Source organism: Aulonocara sp. 'chitande type north' Nkhata Bay, linkage group LG7, assembly GCF_057382095.1.
Source record: "Aulonocara sp. 'chitande type north' Nkhata Bay isolate Kocher_YH1m ecotype deep benthic linkage group LG7, A_spYH_male_GT1.1, whole genome shotgun sequence".
In the NCBI taxonomy this organism is placed as follows: Eukaryota; Metazoa; Chordata; class Actinopteri; order Cichliformes; family Cichlidae; genus Aulonocara; species Aulonocara sp. 'chitande type north' Nkhata Bay.
Window position 1 is genome coordinate 26800164 of NC_141350.1, and position 13595 is coordinate 26813758.

The following is a 13595-nucleotide window of genomic DNA, read 5'->3' on the forward strand; positions in this document are numbered from 1 at the left end:
AACTTTTGGTCATTTAAACACATTTAATGTAGTTTGCAGTCCACGATAAAATTATCAGCTATACAAGAACAATAGAAAGGAGTACACATATAGTGTTTCAGACTACACTCTGCATTAGAATATTTCACCTTTAATTGATAGGATGATGTCTGCAGTTCATTTCAAGTCTAAAAATAAAATATCTGGAGGACATTATTAAAAAGAATGGGCATCTAAAAGTCATTCAGATTTTTTCAGAGTCCACCATCAAAAATTGAACAGCTGCTCTTTTACTTTCATACTTTGCTATTCTACTGCTCTAAAGAAAAAACCGATACATCGTGTCCTCACAAAGAGCAAGAGCGTTCTGTAAAAATCTCCTACAATGTTCAACTTCAAATAAGAGAGACTAGTTTTAATTATGAAGACAGTTTTTCTGCAACAGGTCTCTTGATTGTCATGAGTAGCACTAACTGGGATGGAGGTTCTGGAAAATATGTGATACTTTTGAGTTTATATCAAATTCTTTGCACTTGTAAGAGACCTCACAACGTCAACAAATCAATTACAACAAATCACGGACTATTTGTACATGTAGAGGTTCTAGCAGAGCCAGGCTCAGGGAAAGTCAGCAGTGGATGGGAATGAGACTGCAGATATGTCTGTGAAGGTTCTCAGTCGTAGTCAAAGGAGCTTGCAAAGAAAAGCGTCTGGACTTCTTTAAGTTGCTTGAAGACGTTTCACCTCTCATCCGAGAAGCTTCTTCAGTTCTAAGGTCAAATGGTGGAGAGTCCCAGATATAAACCTAGTGGGAGTGACCCCCCACAGAGGGACAAAAGGGCCCCCTGATGATCCTCTAGTCGCCGACTGGGCGTGGGTCTCAATCAGCCAGAGTTTCGGGTGTGTTCATTGTGAAACCTGGCCCCACCTTATCATGCGAATTCGCATGCAAGCGCCTTTGACGAGACTGCAGATAGTATGTCTCTACTCGAAAAAAATTACCCTGTGCCCTGTAAACAACAGTCACAATGTGGAACCCAGTATTTGTCAGGAAAAAAACAAAACAATTTCAGCTTTATGAAATCTAAATAGACATTTTCATTCTAAACATTCAGAACTATTACAGGGAACCATGCGTTGTCATGACAGTAATATTTCTGATTTGGACAATGGTTACATTTTCTTTGCCTGAAATCTGCAGGTTTTCAGTTTGGTTGAAACAAACTTGTAATGACTGTATAGCTGATATCTGTGTTTTTCAACCCTGAAGGTTTCATGTGGCTAGTTATTGTACTTATGAGCGTTCAGAAATATATTTATGGCTGCATCTTGTATTTATGAGGGCTCAAAAAAGCTGGAAAATAATGAAGTAAAACATCCAACCATCTATATGTATTTTGAAGACTTATAATTTGAACATTTTTTTCATCACTTTTTTTCATATACAAAAGTCTACTGATTGTGATGGGTTCAGATGGGTCCTGGTGCAAATAAGAAGGAAGATCTCTGAGAGGAAGGAAGATAATTCTTTGATATTTAGGAGCCGACTAAGATAAATACAGTATCCTAAAAAAATTGATCCCTAAAAAAACAGCAAAACCTACATATAACTTGAATCCAATCATTCCTCATTTCATATGCTTCCCACATATTCCTTCTTTTTCTCTGCTCCTCTACTTTGACATCATCACAGTCGCCATCTGCCTCCTTCTCACTTAGTATCCTCCTCTGGCACACCAACCCTCTGCATGTCCTCCTTCACTACATCCATGATTCTCCTCTCTGTCTTTTCCTCCTGCCTGGCAGCAGCATATTATACATCCTTTGTCCAATATATCTACTCTCCTCCTTAACATCTCTCACACCATCTCAGCCTACTTTGTTTCCAAAAGCTCAACCTAAGCTGTCCCTCTGATGTATTCTTTTCTGACCTTGTCCGTTCTGGTCACTGATAATGAAAACAGCTGCACCTCCTGCTTTTTTTAGTAGGTGCCACCCTCTACAAGTCATATATCATAAGAGGTCTCCTTACCATCTAAACCTTGCTCTCTTGCTGCCATGTGTCTCTCACAAATCACCCCTGACACTCATTTCCACTCACTCCACCCTGCCTTGACTCTCTTCTTCACCTCTCATACACTGTGGGGTGTTTATCCCAATTATTTAAACTCATTTACCTATAGTACCTCTGCTCCTTGCAGGATCACTTGTCTCCCTCGCAATCTCTCTCTCTCTCTCTCTCCAGAGCATACCTCCACATCTCAGGTTACCTTCCATCTGCTCTCCGTTCTCTCATAATGTCATAGTCCACAGAGACTGCTGCCTGGCCTCTGTGGACTGTAGATCCCTAATGCAATCCCCACCTTGAACCCATCTTACACTAATACTGCACACCTTCCCTACCACTCCTGTGTGCCTCTTCACACTGCATCTTATGCTTTCTTCAGAGCCACAAACACACAGTGCAGCTCCATCTTACCTGCTCCATACTTCTCCATCAAAACTCTAAAGAAAAAAATATTGCATCTGTAGTGCTCTCTGTATGAAGCTGTACTGGTCCTTGCTGCCACATCTCCTCTCAGCCTAGCTTCAACAACTCTTTTCCATATTTTCATGGTATGGTGGCATCAACTTTACCAATCTGTACTTAGGACAGCTCTGCACATTACTCTTGTTATTGAAATCAGGACTTGTATGCTACTTGTCCATCCCTCAGGCATCCTACCACTATCCAGGATCGTGTTAAACAGTCTACTGCCCTCTCTCCCTGACATCTCCAAACCTCCACAGGCACGTTGCTTCATCCTCTTCATAGCTGCCCTTTCCTTCCTCCTTTCTAATCCTTTACACTTCCTGATTCACCAACTGACTTCTGTCCTTTCTCGTTTTCTTCATTGATGAGCTTCTCCTTCCTGAACACATTCTCTTCATTACATTTCCATCACTATCTTTACTCACCCAAACCTGCTTCATATCTTTTCTAACTCAATCTCTCCAAATACCCTTCTGCCAGTTTCCCTCACCACTACAGCTGTGCTTTCTCAGTCAAGTAGCAACACTTCCTACCACCTGTATCAACTCAGCCTTGAACACTGCACATCATTCTTCCTTCTTCAGCTTCCACCACCTAAACCTCTCCCCTGACTTCACTCACTTCCTCTTGATCATGCCCACAGCCATACAAACGACCATCTGATGCTTGCTAGCTACATTGTCCCCTGACATCTTTCCCTTATATAAAGTGTTTAAGGAATTTTCTCTTCCACTTGTTGTCAGTTAAGTGCTTCATAACACAACCTAGTAATTACATTTTTATATTTTATTGAACATAAATATCTTGGATGAAAAAACTATTCCTATTAAAATAATCATCCTTGTAAAATTATCTGAATTCTGTATTCGAGTTTATGATCATTTAAGTGGCTTCTTGTGTACCGGTTTCTGATATTTACTAAACAAATTAACATTTTCTTTCCTCGCCAATTAAATTGGGCAAAATGCGACAAAATTATACTTATGATATATGAATCGCTTAAATAGTGACACAGATTTTTTTAGGATTGTCATGGATGGAATTCGTTTCCTTCTTCAGTTTTCATCCTCACTGTCTAAATTAGGAGGGTCTTCTGACTGGAGCAATGGCTTGTTGGTCAGTTTATGGAGATCCTCTGTAGTCATCTCTGTCATTGTCCCATCCATACCGAGCTGCATGGGCTGTATTAAATGGTTTCTGCAGGATAAGTATTACAACAGAAATAAATATATACAGTGGGTAAACTAAGCACTAAAAAAAAATTGCTATTTTCTAAGTAAATATATTTCTAAAGGTGCTATGGACATGGAAAAAGTATTCAACGCGTTTCCTAACATTTATTTAATCTGTTCAAAAGCCTTTGATGATGATAACATCTTCAAGTGTGGAGCAACTAGTCATCTGTATTGCTCAGGTGTGATTTTGGCCCATTCTTCCACACAAACAGTCTGTGGGCCCCTTCTATAAACTCTGAGCCTTAGTTCTTTCCATAGATCTTCAATTGGATTCAGGCATTTCTAGCAGCTTTTTTCTCCCTTTCTCTGAAGCAAATTGAAAGTTTCCTTGGCTGAGTGTTTGGGATCTTTGTCTTGCTGAAACATCTGCCCTTCATCATCTTCATCATCCTGGAAGATGTTTTTTTTTAATCAAGAATGTCTTGGTACATTTTCCCATTTATCCTTGATTCAATTATGTGAAGCGTGCCAGTGCTACACAATGTTGTTCCCACCTTCAAACTTCACTGTTACTATATCTGCAGTGCTTTATGCCCTCCAGATATGGTGTGTATTATGGCATCCAAAGAGCTCAAATTTCTCCCAGTATTAAACAGCCTTGTCTAAATGTTCTTCTGCACTTCAACATGCTTTCTCTTCAGCTGCGGAGTCTTACATGGTGAGCATGCATACAGGCCATGGCAGTTGAGTGCATTACTGATTGTTTTCTCTGAAACAATTGTACCTGCTGATTCCAAGTCTTTCTGTAGCTCTCCACAAATGCTCCATGGCTCTTGAACAACTCTTCTGATAATTGTTTTCATGCCTCTGTCTGAAATCCTGTGGGGAACACCTGGCTGATTATGGTAAAATTATGTTCTTTCCACTTCCCGATGTTGGCACCAGCAGCGCTCACTGGAACCTTCAGTAGTTTCAAAATTCTTCTGTATCCAGTGACATCAGTATGTTTCACAACAATAAGGTTGCAAAGGTCTTGAGAGAGCTCACTGGTTTATCCATCATGATAAACCAGTGAGGCATTTTTATAAGTCATCAGTTGAGACTAATTTGAACTAAGTGGCAGGACTGCTTTCAAGTTACTGATAATTTCAGCTGGTGTCATGACTTCCTATGCCTTTTTGCACGTCCTTTTCTTCACGTGTTTAATACTTTTTCCGTGTGTCATTTCTCATTATCACACATAATTTAATTGATGGACATCTATGGTTTGGTTTCTCTGCATGTGTGAACTGGATGAGTTTTTACCAACATCTGGTGCAAATTTCACGTCAATAGCACCTTTAGTAAAATATTTACTTAGAAAATCGGTGACATGTTCACACTTATTTCACTGTGATGGTATTAATGATTACTGCAAAATATTCTCAACAATCATATTTTAGATATAAGTGTTCATCTCAACCAAATATATTACATTAACCTGGTACTTTTTAGGCATTTCAGGGCTGAACTTTTACATATTACACCATAGCATTAAAGGCTTCTGTTGAAGACAACAACTTGACCAGTGCAGGTTACTTGTGTGACTGTGTGTGCTTTTAGTGACCTTGACAGTTTGTCAAACATGTGGACCAATTTCATGGCTTCATATTCCTTTTGCTCTTCTGTCATTCCTTCCATGGGATTGGGCTGCTCCTCTTCTACAACTCCTGTTATTGGGTTGATTCTGCAGGGAAACAGAAATATATTTTCTTTAAAAAAGCTAAATGTGCATAACAAACAAACAAAGATGTAAAAAGAATTCAGCTGAGGTAGGGGTGGGTTTTGATTATTGATTTATCGATTAAAATCGATTTTGGCTTGGATAACATGATATCGATTCATTAAAACATAAATTTATTTTGCCCAGAACGCCAGAATCTCAGGTTAAACCTCACAAGATTTCTACAACCAGAGCAGGTACACGGATTCTGCACAAAGACGTAAACACAAAAACGCGGACACAACGCATCCGAATCAGTGAGATGTCGCCTTTCTCACACGACGGCACGTACGCGGACACGGACACGCCGTCGGGGCTGAAAGCCGACAGCTCACTGATTTTGAAGCGTCGGTGGGCGCTTTGTGTTTACGTCCTTTTTGCGCTCGATTCTGAAGCTGCAGGTTTTATCTCTCTCCAAACAATATTGACTTAACCAGCAGCCAAAGACGATCCAGCCTTGGTGCTCCCCCGGACAAGATAGAGGAGGTGGCTGGGGAGAGGGAGGTCTGGGCTTCTCTGCTTAGGCTGCTGCCCCCACGACCCAGCCCCGGATAAAGCGGAAGAAGATAGATGGATGGATGGATGTACAATATCACTAAAAAGCTATTCTGTCCTATTCTATTCTTCATTTGTTTTGTATTATACCTTTACCAAACACCATATTATAACATATTATAAATGATACATACATACATCCCTATACATCCTCAGCCACATCAAACACTAGTCACCACTCATAGTCATCACTTAGTTGTAAATATATTTCATCTTATGTCCTGTTTACTTTCTTCACTTCCCTGACTATCCTGCTTTTTCTTTGCCAACCTCTTCCTTTGAATACTTTCCTGTACTTCCTCATTACAACACAAAGTCTCATTGTCCTCTTTTCTGTGTCCATAGGATACACCAAATACATCGTTGGCACTTTCTCTCATCACTTCAGCAGTCCTTTCCCAGTCATTTGATAACTCTTCCCTACCACCCAGAGCCTGCTTCAACTCTTCACTGAACTCTATGTAATATTCTTCCTTATTCAGCTTCCATCATTTAATCCTCGCCTCTCTCTTCACATACTTCCTCTTCTTGATTTCATAGTCATCCTACAGACTACAGACCACAATCTGGTGTTGCCTAGCTACATTCTGTTCCCTTCACCTGCATGTCTAATGAATTCTGCTCTAATCACCGCTCTCTCCCTCCCGTGGGACACTCTCTACCACTTCATCCAACTTCCTCCAGAATTCCCTGTGTGCATACACCCCGTGATGCACACACACTGACAACATTCAATACACCCCCCCACCCCTTCGATTTCCAGCTACAACTTATGATCCTCCTTAAGTTGTTAAAAATGCAAAGTAGAAATTTTGATAAGGAGCTGACATAGTGTTCTGTTGGTACTGACTGGGCTTTGGCCTCTCTGTACTCTTCTGTCTCAGAGTCCTCATCCTCGGAGTAGATTCCAGGGTCTTTACCTCCTCTAAGCAGTCCTCTGGCAGCCAGCAGGCCTGCAGCATTGCCATATCCAGTATACTTAATGAACCTTGAAACTTGAAAGAGAGCATATTACTGTTAAAATGGCAGCATTCTAGCACAATAAAAAGAGCAATGAAATTAGGATCATTTATGCACCTGACGACCTCAAAATAAGCTGATATTTTTTTGTCTAAGCATGTCCAGTGAAGAGATGCTTCATACTATAAAAACTGGCCTTCAAAGTCTATCAGAGCAGGTTCAAAGTTGGCTCTTTTTAAGTCACCTAAATTTTTCCAGCATTTATGAATTCTCGTAACTTCATAAGTACAGGAAATAGCTACGTGACATTTTTATGGATGAACTTTAGTTTCTACTAAAAAACGCAACCAAATCAATTTTACACCTAAAAATGTCTTTAGAAACAAAACTTTTTATATATTTACAACAGTGCGAAAAATGTTCGCCCCCTTCCTGTTTTCCCGTATGTTTGTTACATTTAAATGTTTCAGATCAGCAAACAAATTTAAATAGCAGACAAAGACAAGACAAGGAAACACAAAATGCAGTTTCTAAATGAAGGTGTTCATAATTAAGGGTGAAAAAAAATCCAGACCCACTTGGCCCTGAGTGAAAAAGTGAATCCTGAAAGAGGATGTCTGGCTAGCTGTTCACCACCTCAAGCTGAAGTGCACTTGGGTTCTGCCTCAGTCTCATACCTCAGACGATTTATAATCTTATTGGGTGAAACACACTATGCAATATGGAAGGTCTTCCTTTACCTACATTTCTTTTACTTGAGAAACGTAGGGTGCTACAGAGGGTGGTGAAGGCTGCACAGAGAGTTGTCGGAGGCAGCCTCCCAACCATCACAGACGTATACACCTCCAGATGCAGGAAGAGGGCCACCTGTATCATGAAGGACCCCACTCACCCAGCACACACACTCTTCGTCAAGCTCCCCTCAGGCAGGAGGCTGAGGAGCATTAAATGCAAAACCACCAGACTGAGAAACAGCTTCATTCCAGATGCTGTGAGACTTCTCAGTGCATAAATGGACAAGAACTGATATTGTAGCACCTTAATCACTACTGACACTTACTGACACTGTCATTTTATCAATGCGGGTCATCATGCCCTTTTGCTGCTAAAGTATTTATACCTACATTCTATATCCATACTCCATACTGGTAGTCAGGTTGTTGCACTCTATTTATCATATTATTTATCGTGTTATTCTATTACTTGTTATTCTGTTTTGTTTAAAAAACAACAACTATTTATTTATTACTTTTTTTAAAATTCAGTTTCTTCGTTATTCTGTTTCTATTCGCTCTGGGACCGTGTGTACATCATGTCGTTCCACCTCATGTAAACATGTGATGCGAATGACAATAAAGCTTCTTGAATCCTTGAATTGTGATTACTCTGTATTAAAAGAATCTTCCAATATAACATTTTTATGTACAGCTATTTGGAGCCTTCAGTCCTTTGTTTGAGAATCTTTTAAATTTAGTTAGTGTCGGGTACTCGTTCTGTCTGTTTCCACTGTTTCCATCAGATGGCATGCAACTGTCCCTTCTATTGTTGAAAATGTAGCAAAAAAATACTGTTTAACAAAGACTTTGTTCTTAACATCTAGAAATATTATAAGATGCCAACAGTGTTGGGTACTGACTAGCATTAACTCGTAGTTCTTAACGTATTCACGATCTTAAAGGTAGTTTTATTTTCTTTGCAGACAACCTGGTGGGTTTCAGCTTGATTTGATGAACTGAAACAGCTGTTTCCAGGGACGGTCTTGCTAGTTTAAAAAGTTCCATAAACCTTCTCTGTTGTCAGTAATGTTGCCGGCTCAGCTGGACCTTTCAAAGAGTTTCTGTGTAGTCAGGATGTGATCACATTATGTTTGTTGCAAGCTAGTTCTTGCTGCAAGGTGTTTAATCATTACAGTTACATGTATATACTTTGCCATGGCAGATCTCTGCAGAAAGTTGTCTTGTTGCACATATCCTCACAGACGGGCTATGACTCTTCCAATTATCTTAATTTATATTAAATATACAAGCTTAACATGCTCACGGGAAAACTTGCTTTGATGCATTCTTGGTTATCATGACAGAACATGTTGATCATCAAAGATTTGCTAAAGTTAGTGCACAACAAAAAGTTAACTGAATTTTTTTCTCATATTTGACTAATTTTAGATGAAATGACCCAGTACACTCACTCCAGTATTCAGGAGGAGCTACTCAGGAATTTGTGGTTTTAAAGGTTCAGTGTGAACTTATTTTTTTCTGGAGAGAAGGTGGAGTGACTTTAACATCACCTTTGTACCTTAGTGATTGCTTCTCTCTCATCAAAAAAGTGATTTTGCATCACTCTCTCTCACCACTTTCTTTGCAGAGAACAAAGAGGAATTCAGCCGCACAGTCCTTGACGTCAGTGTCAATGAGGGTCATAAGGCGGACTATTTTATTCCTCAGCGTGTTGCCCACCTCTGGCCTGTTTTTCACATCACGTAGTGGTGGCAGCACCTAAAACACAACCCACACATAAACATATAAACATACAAGAACAATCAAAATAGCTAAAATGTTCAGAGATAATCTCTGTAAGATGAATAACTGACTTTTGACCTGAGGAACTTCCTGGTCTCTCTGTGGATACGGGCACTCTCGGTCAACAAGTTCAGTGATGGAAGAAGGGTCTCCTTCAGCTTATGACCCTTTGAGACAGACAGACATGCAAACTTGTCAGTTGTAGGAAAGCAGCTAAAATGTGGATTATTAGAGCACATTTTAAACAACCGGTTTAAGACTTTTCAAATGTAATGATCTACAATGTGGATCTGAGGGCAGCAAATGAGACACGCTCAGCCTGGTTTGTAGTAAACATGCCTTTGTCAACAACATAGCAATTTGTTATGAATTTATGTTAGATATACTTTAGTGCACCTCAGCTTTTATTTCATATTAACTGTAGAGGTAATGAACCACCAACAGCATGCACTTGTGGCTCGTCTTACCCGGTCAAGTCTTTTCTCCATGAATTTTAGCAGCGTGTTCACAGCATCCATGTTGACACCCATATATTCAATGGAACCTTGCTGCACCTTGGGCATCAATAATACATCCAAACAAGGCAGAGGGAGGTTACCTAGTAAATTCACAGTATGGCTGAAAAAAGAAAGGACAAAGGAATGAAGGGCGTGGCGTCACAGGGGAGCAATGACTATATAAATCAAGTAACCAGAGAACAGAGAATCACCTGTGAAACTCTTCAGTCCGCTCCTCTCCATCAGCGTGGCTCATTAGACAGTGCCTCAGTATGGCTCCCAAATGTCTGTACACAGCTGCCTCTTCCTTCACATATACATCAGACACAAGTTGTTCACCAGTCATGAAGAGAACTCTCATCTTTCTTTGAATTTACAACAAAATGTTTAAATCTTGTGACTCTCTCCTAATTAATCTAATTTGCTTCGTTACCTCATCAACTTTGCGTCTGTTTATGTCAAACGTGATGTTGAATAGTATTTTCAGTATCTCCATAGCTAGTTCTGTCTGCTGCCGGCTCAGTGGGGGCAGCTCTTCGGTCGGGATGCCTTCAAAACCTGCTCTTGCTGTCTCCAGGGTCCCTGAGCAGCATAGACCCAGTGTGGCTTCCAAGTGGTTTCCTTGAATTACAGACAAGACACAAGTTATCAACAGGTTCTTTAGGTTTGCTTAATTGTACCATGTCTTTACCAAATTTACTTCATCTGGATGCTTTCCTGATAATGTTTGTTTGTTTTGGGGGTTTTTTAACCTTTTTTTTTTTTAATGAAATGAAAATAAAATGAATGGGTTTTTGAACTTTAGTCAGCTTCAGATCTGACTCCATCTTTTGGGCTAAGGTCCACCTCTCATATTTGTTTTTCCATATTCATCCAACAAAGAAACAAAGAAAGCTAAACCAATCACACAACATCCTTGGAAAAGGTAACAAATCACCTAGAAGGCTGACACCATGAAGCTCCTGAGCCAGCTGTGCCCTGACATCCACTCTTAGGGCAGTCAGCAGGAAGGTTAGGCGCAAGTCAAAGAAACGTACCTGGGAAGAGAAACCTTATTTTGAATGCATATGTTGCATTCTAGCAAATATTCAGTAACAAATACGCTTCAAAAACTACATCTGCCAGCTATAGTACTCCTTTAAAAATGCATTAAAGAAACATTTTCATTACAGTTGTCATAGTGCTTGGTCTCTGACCCAGAGATTGTGTTTGGAGACTAAATTTTGACTCATCATGATTACTCTGGTTTGGTCTTGATGTTTTAAGTCTCTGCTTTAGAGCTTCTCTGTGTCTTTCCTCAGTTTGCCTTCAAGCTTCATTTTACTTATTGTGCTTTTGTGCTTTCCCTGTATTTCCCATTAAGTCTGTGTTGGTGTAACATGGCCCTTGTCAGCTACTTCCTGTTTATTCTGATAGTGTCTTCATGGTGCTGTGTTTTTTCTTTGATTCCCAGTGCTGCCATTTTTGTTTGACTCTACAGTGAACACAACAAATAATTCTACATTTGGAAAATCTCACATTAAAGAGCTATCTGTCTGAGTAATGGTCATACCTCATAGTTCCAAGTAGGATCATGACACTGTTTCAATCTCTCTGCCACACCTTTAATCAGCTGCAGATCTGCTGCTACCATCTGACATCAACCCAGTGACAGAAATCCAGTCAGATTTTATAGATTATCACCAACCAATTAAAATGTGTTAATCTGAGGAATGCAAGGCACAGCAGACTGACCTGTCCTGTCTCATTGTGCAGCAGGATGTTGCAGATGGACTTGAGTGCCTCAACAATCATTTCCTGGTCAGGATTTTCTGAAGGAGGGGAAGATTCTTTCAGCACTTTACTACATAGTCCCGTCTCTTCCTCGTCTCCTCCCGCATCCTCTTCTAAGAAAAGAAAGATTTGCAATTTTGTTTAGCTTGGTCTGCCAACAACATGAACTCCCTTCAGCTAATCCATGATGTTTATTGATGGAGGAGAAAGATTATAAAGTATATGTCATGATCCTGGGTCTTTTGACCCAGCGTTTTGTGTTTTCTATTATTGTGATGTATTTTGGTTCTGGTTTTCTAGCTCTTTGGTTTTTGGTTCTGTTCTTCCTCAGTTAATGTCTAGTCATTTCTGCCTGTGTATGCCCCTGTGTCAAGTCCGTGTTTCTTAGTCTGTGTCTTTGCATGTGTGAGTTCTTTTTTTATTTTGTAGGTCTGTGTCTCTCGTCAGTGTTTCTAGTTTCACTTCCTCTTGTCTCGTTATGTCCAATTACTCCCAGCCGTGTCTCCCTCCTGTTTCTCGTGTGCATTGCTGGTTCATCTGCATTATTTCCATCCGTCATTCTGTGTTCTTTCCCTGCATCATCCTGCATCATTTTCTGTGTCTTCCTGCATCTCTGTTTCAAGGTTTGTTTTTGCTTAGTTTTCCGAGTTTATGTTTTCTCAGTTCTGTTTTCAGCCCCCTCGCCTTTTTGTATGTTCACTCTCCATTAATAAAGCTCCCTCACTTCAGTAATGCCTGCATCTTGGGTCCTTTAATAATTCCACACGGTTTGCCCTGCTAACCGTGACAGTATACAACGTTTAGGGGACAAAGAACTGGATTTCTTTTGTGCATAATACATCTCAATAAAATACATCTCAAAAAAGTTTTTTTATTATTTAATTCAAAAAGCTCGCACTGTGCCAGCTGGGATGGGTCCCATGACCTCTGATTTTCATGAGCTGGGATAGCTCATGAAACATTCAGTTTAGAATAATAGTTGAGTAAATTACTAGTTAAACAGTATAACTGGCCTAATAAACACCTAACCTTTTGTTATCCTGCCTCTTAGTATCTGCATTTTAGTGTCTCCTCATCAACACTCTGCACATCCTGCATGTCGTTTTCTTACGAATGTACTAAACAACTAGTTAACTAACTATTAATTAACTATTATTTCTGTCTTTAACCCTCCTGAGTTTTTAGATTCTTTCACATCACAATCTGGAAGTGGTACAGCTCACCAAATAAGGCTACATGGCTGGGGGATCTAATTCTGCCATGTTAAACTGTACTGTTGCATTTGATTGTGAGTGCCTGAGAGCTGAACCTGCTCTGCTCAATGTGGGGCTTCTACATTGTCTCCTCACTTGGAGAAAATAATGATGGACCAATCTGTCTGAGAATGACTGCAGTCAGTCTGAGTCAAACTGAGACACAATGCCTCCCACCAGGTAACCTGTGCAATCGCAAAAAAATTCACTCACTAACCATCAGTTTTTTGTGGTTGCACAGAGGTGCCAATCTATTTGTCCTCTTGTGTGACTGAGGCCCCTAAGCTACAGAGGGTCTCTCTGTTCATATACTGTCTGTATTGAAGCATATTCATGGAAAGTTGATGGCAAAAAAGGTGGTAGAATATGCAAGCAACAAGGATGAGAGCCTTGACAGAACTGTCACAAAAAGCTAATTCAGGAACAGTATTTGTTATACCTACGTAGGTTTCCTAAGTAAAGTCTATGTTTCTGAACTGATGAAACTGAGAGTGAAAATGGAATTTAACTGTTAGATCTTCAAAATCAAAACAAGTCTTCATAACAATATATTTGGAATTACATCTTTGAATTCTCAAAACCTAAAATA

The 13595-nt window shown here is 39.9% G+C and overlaps 1 protein-coding gene across 3 annotated transcripts in view; it reads right to left on the reverse strand.

Moving 5' to 3' along the window:
• The window catches only part of ric8a (RIC8 guanine nucleotide exchange factor A), a 24703-nt gene continuing 11108 nt past the window's right edge, over window positions 1-13595 (reverse strand). For all 3 annotated transcript variants that reach the window (XM_086299703.1, XM_086299701.1, XM_086299702.1), the window contains 11 exons: window positions 11715-11866; window positions 11533-11613; window positions 10918-11017; window positions 10414-10601; window positions 10193-10287; window positions 9951-10101; window positions 9555-9650; window positions 9315-9459; window positions 6855-6999; window positions 5294-5413; window positions 1-3709 (listed from right to left, as the gene is read on the reverse strand). In XM_086299703.1, the coding sequence (XP_086155829.1) occupies window positions 3568-3709; window positions 5294-5413; window positions 6855-6999; window positions 9315-9459; window positions 9555-9650; window positions 9951-10101; window positions 10193-10287; window positions 10414-10601; window positions 10918-11017; window positions 11533-11613; window positions 11715-11866 (1415 nt within the window). In that variant the 3' untranslated portion in view covers window positions 1-3567. The remainder of the gene's footprint in view (window positions 3710-5293; window positions 5414-6854; window positions 7000-9314; window positions 9460-9554; window positions 9651-9950; window positions 10102-10192; window positions 10288-10413; window positions 10602-10917; window positions 11018-11532; window positions 11614-11714; window positions 11867-13595) is intronic.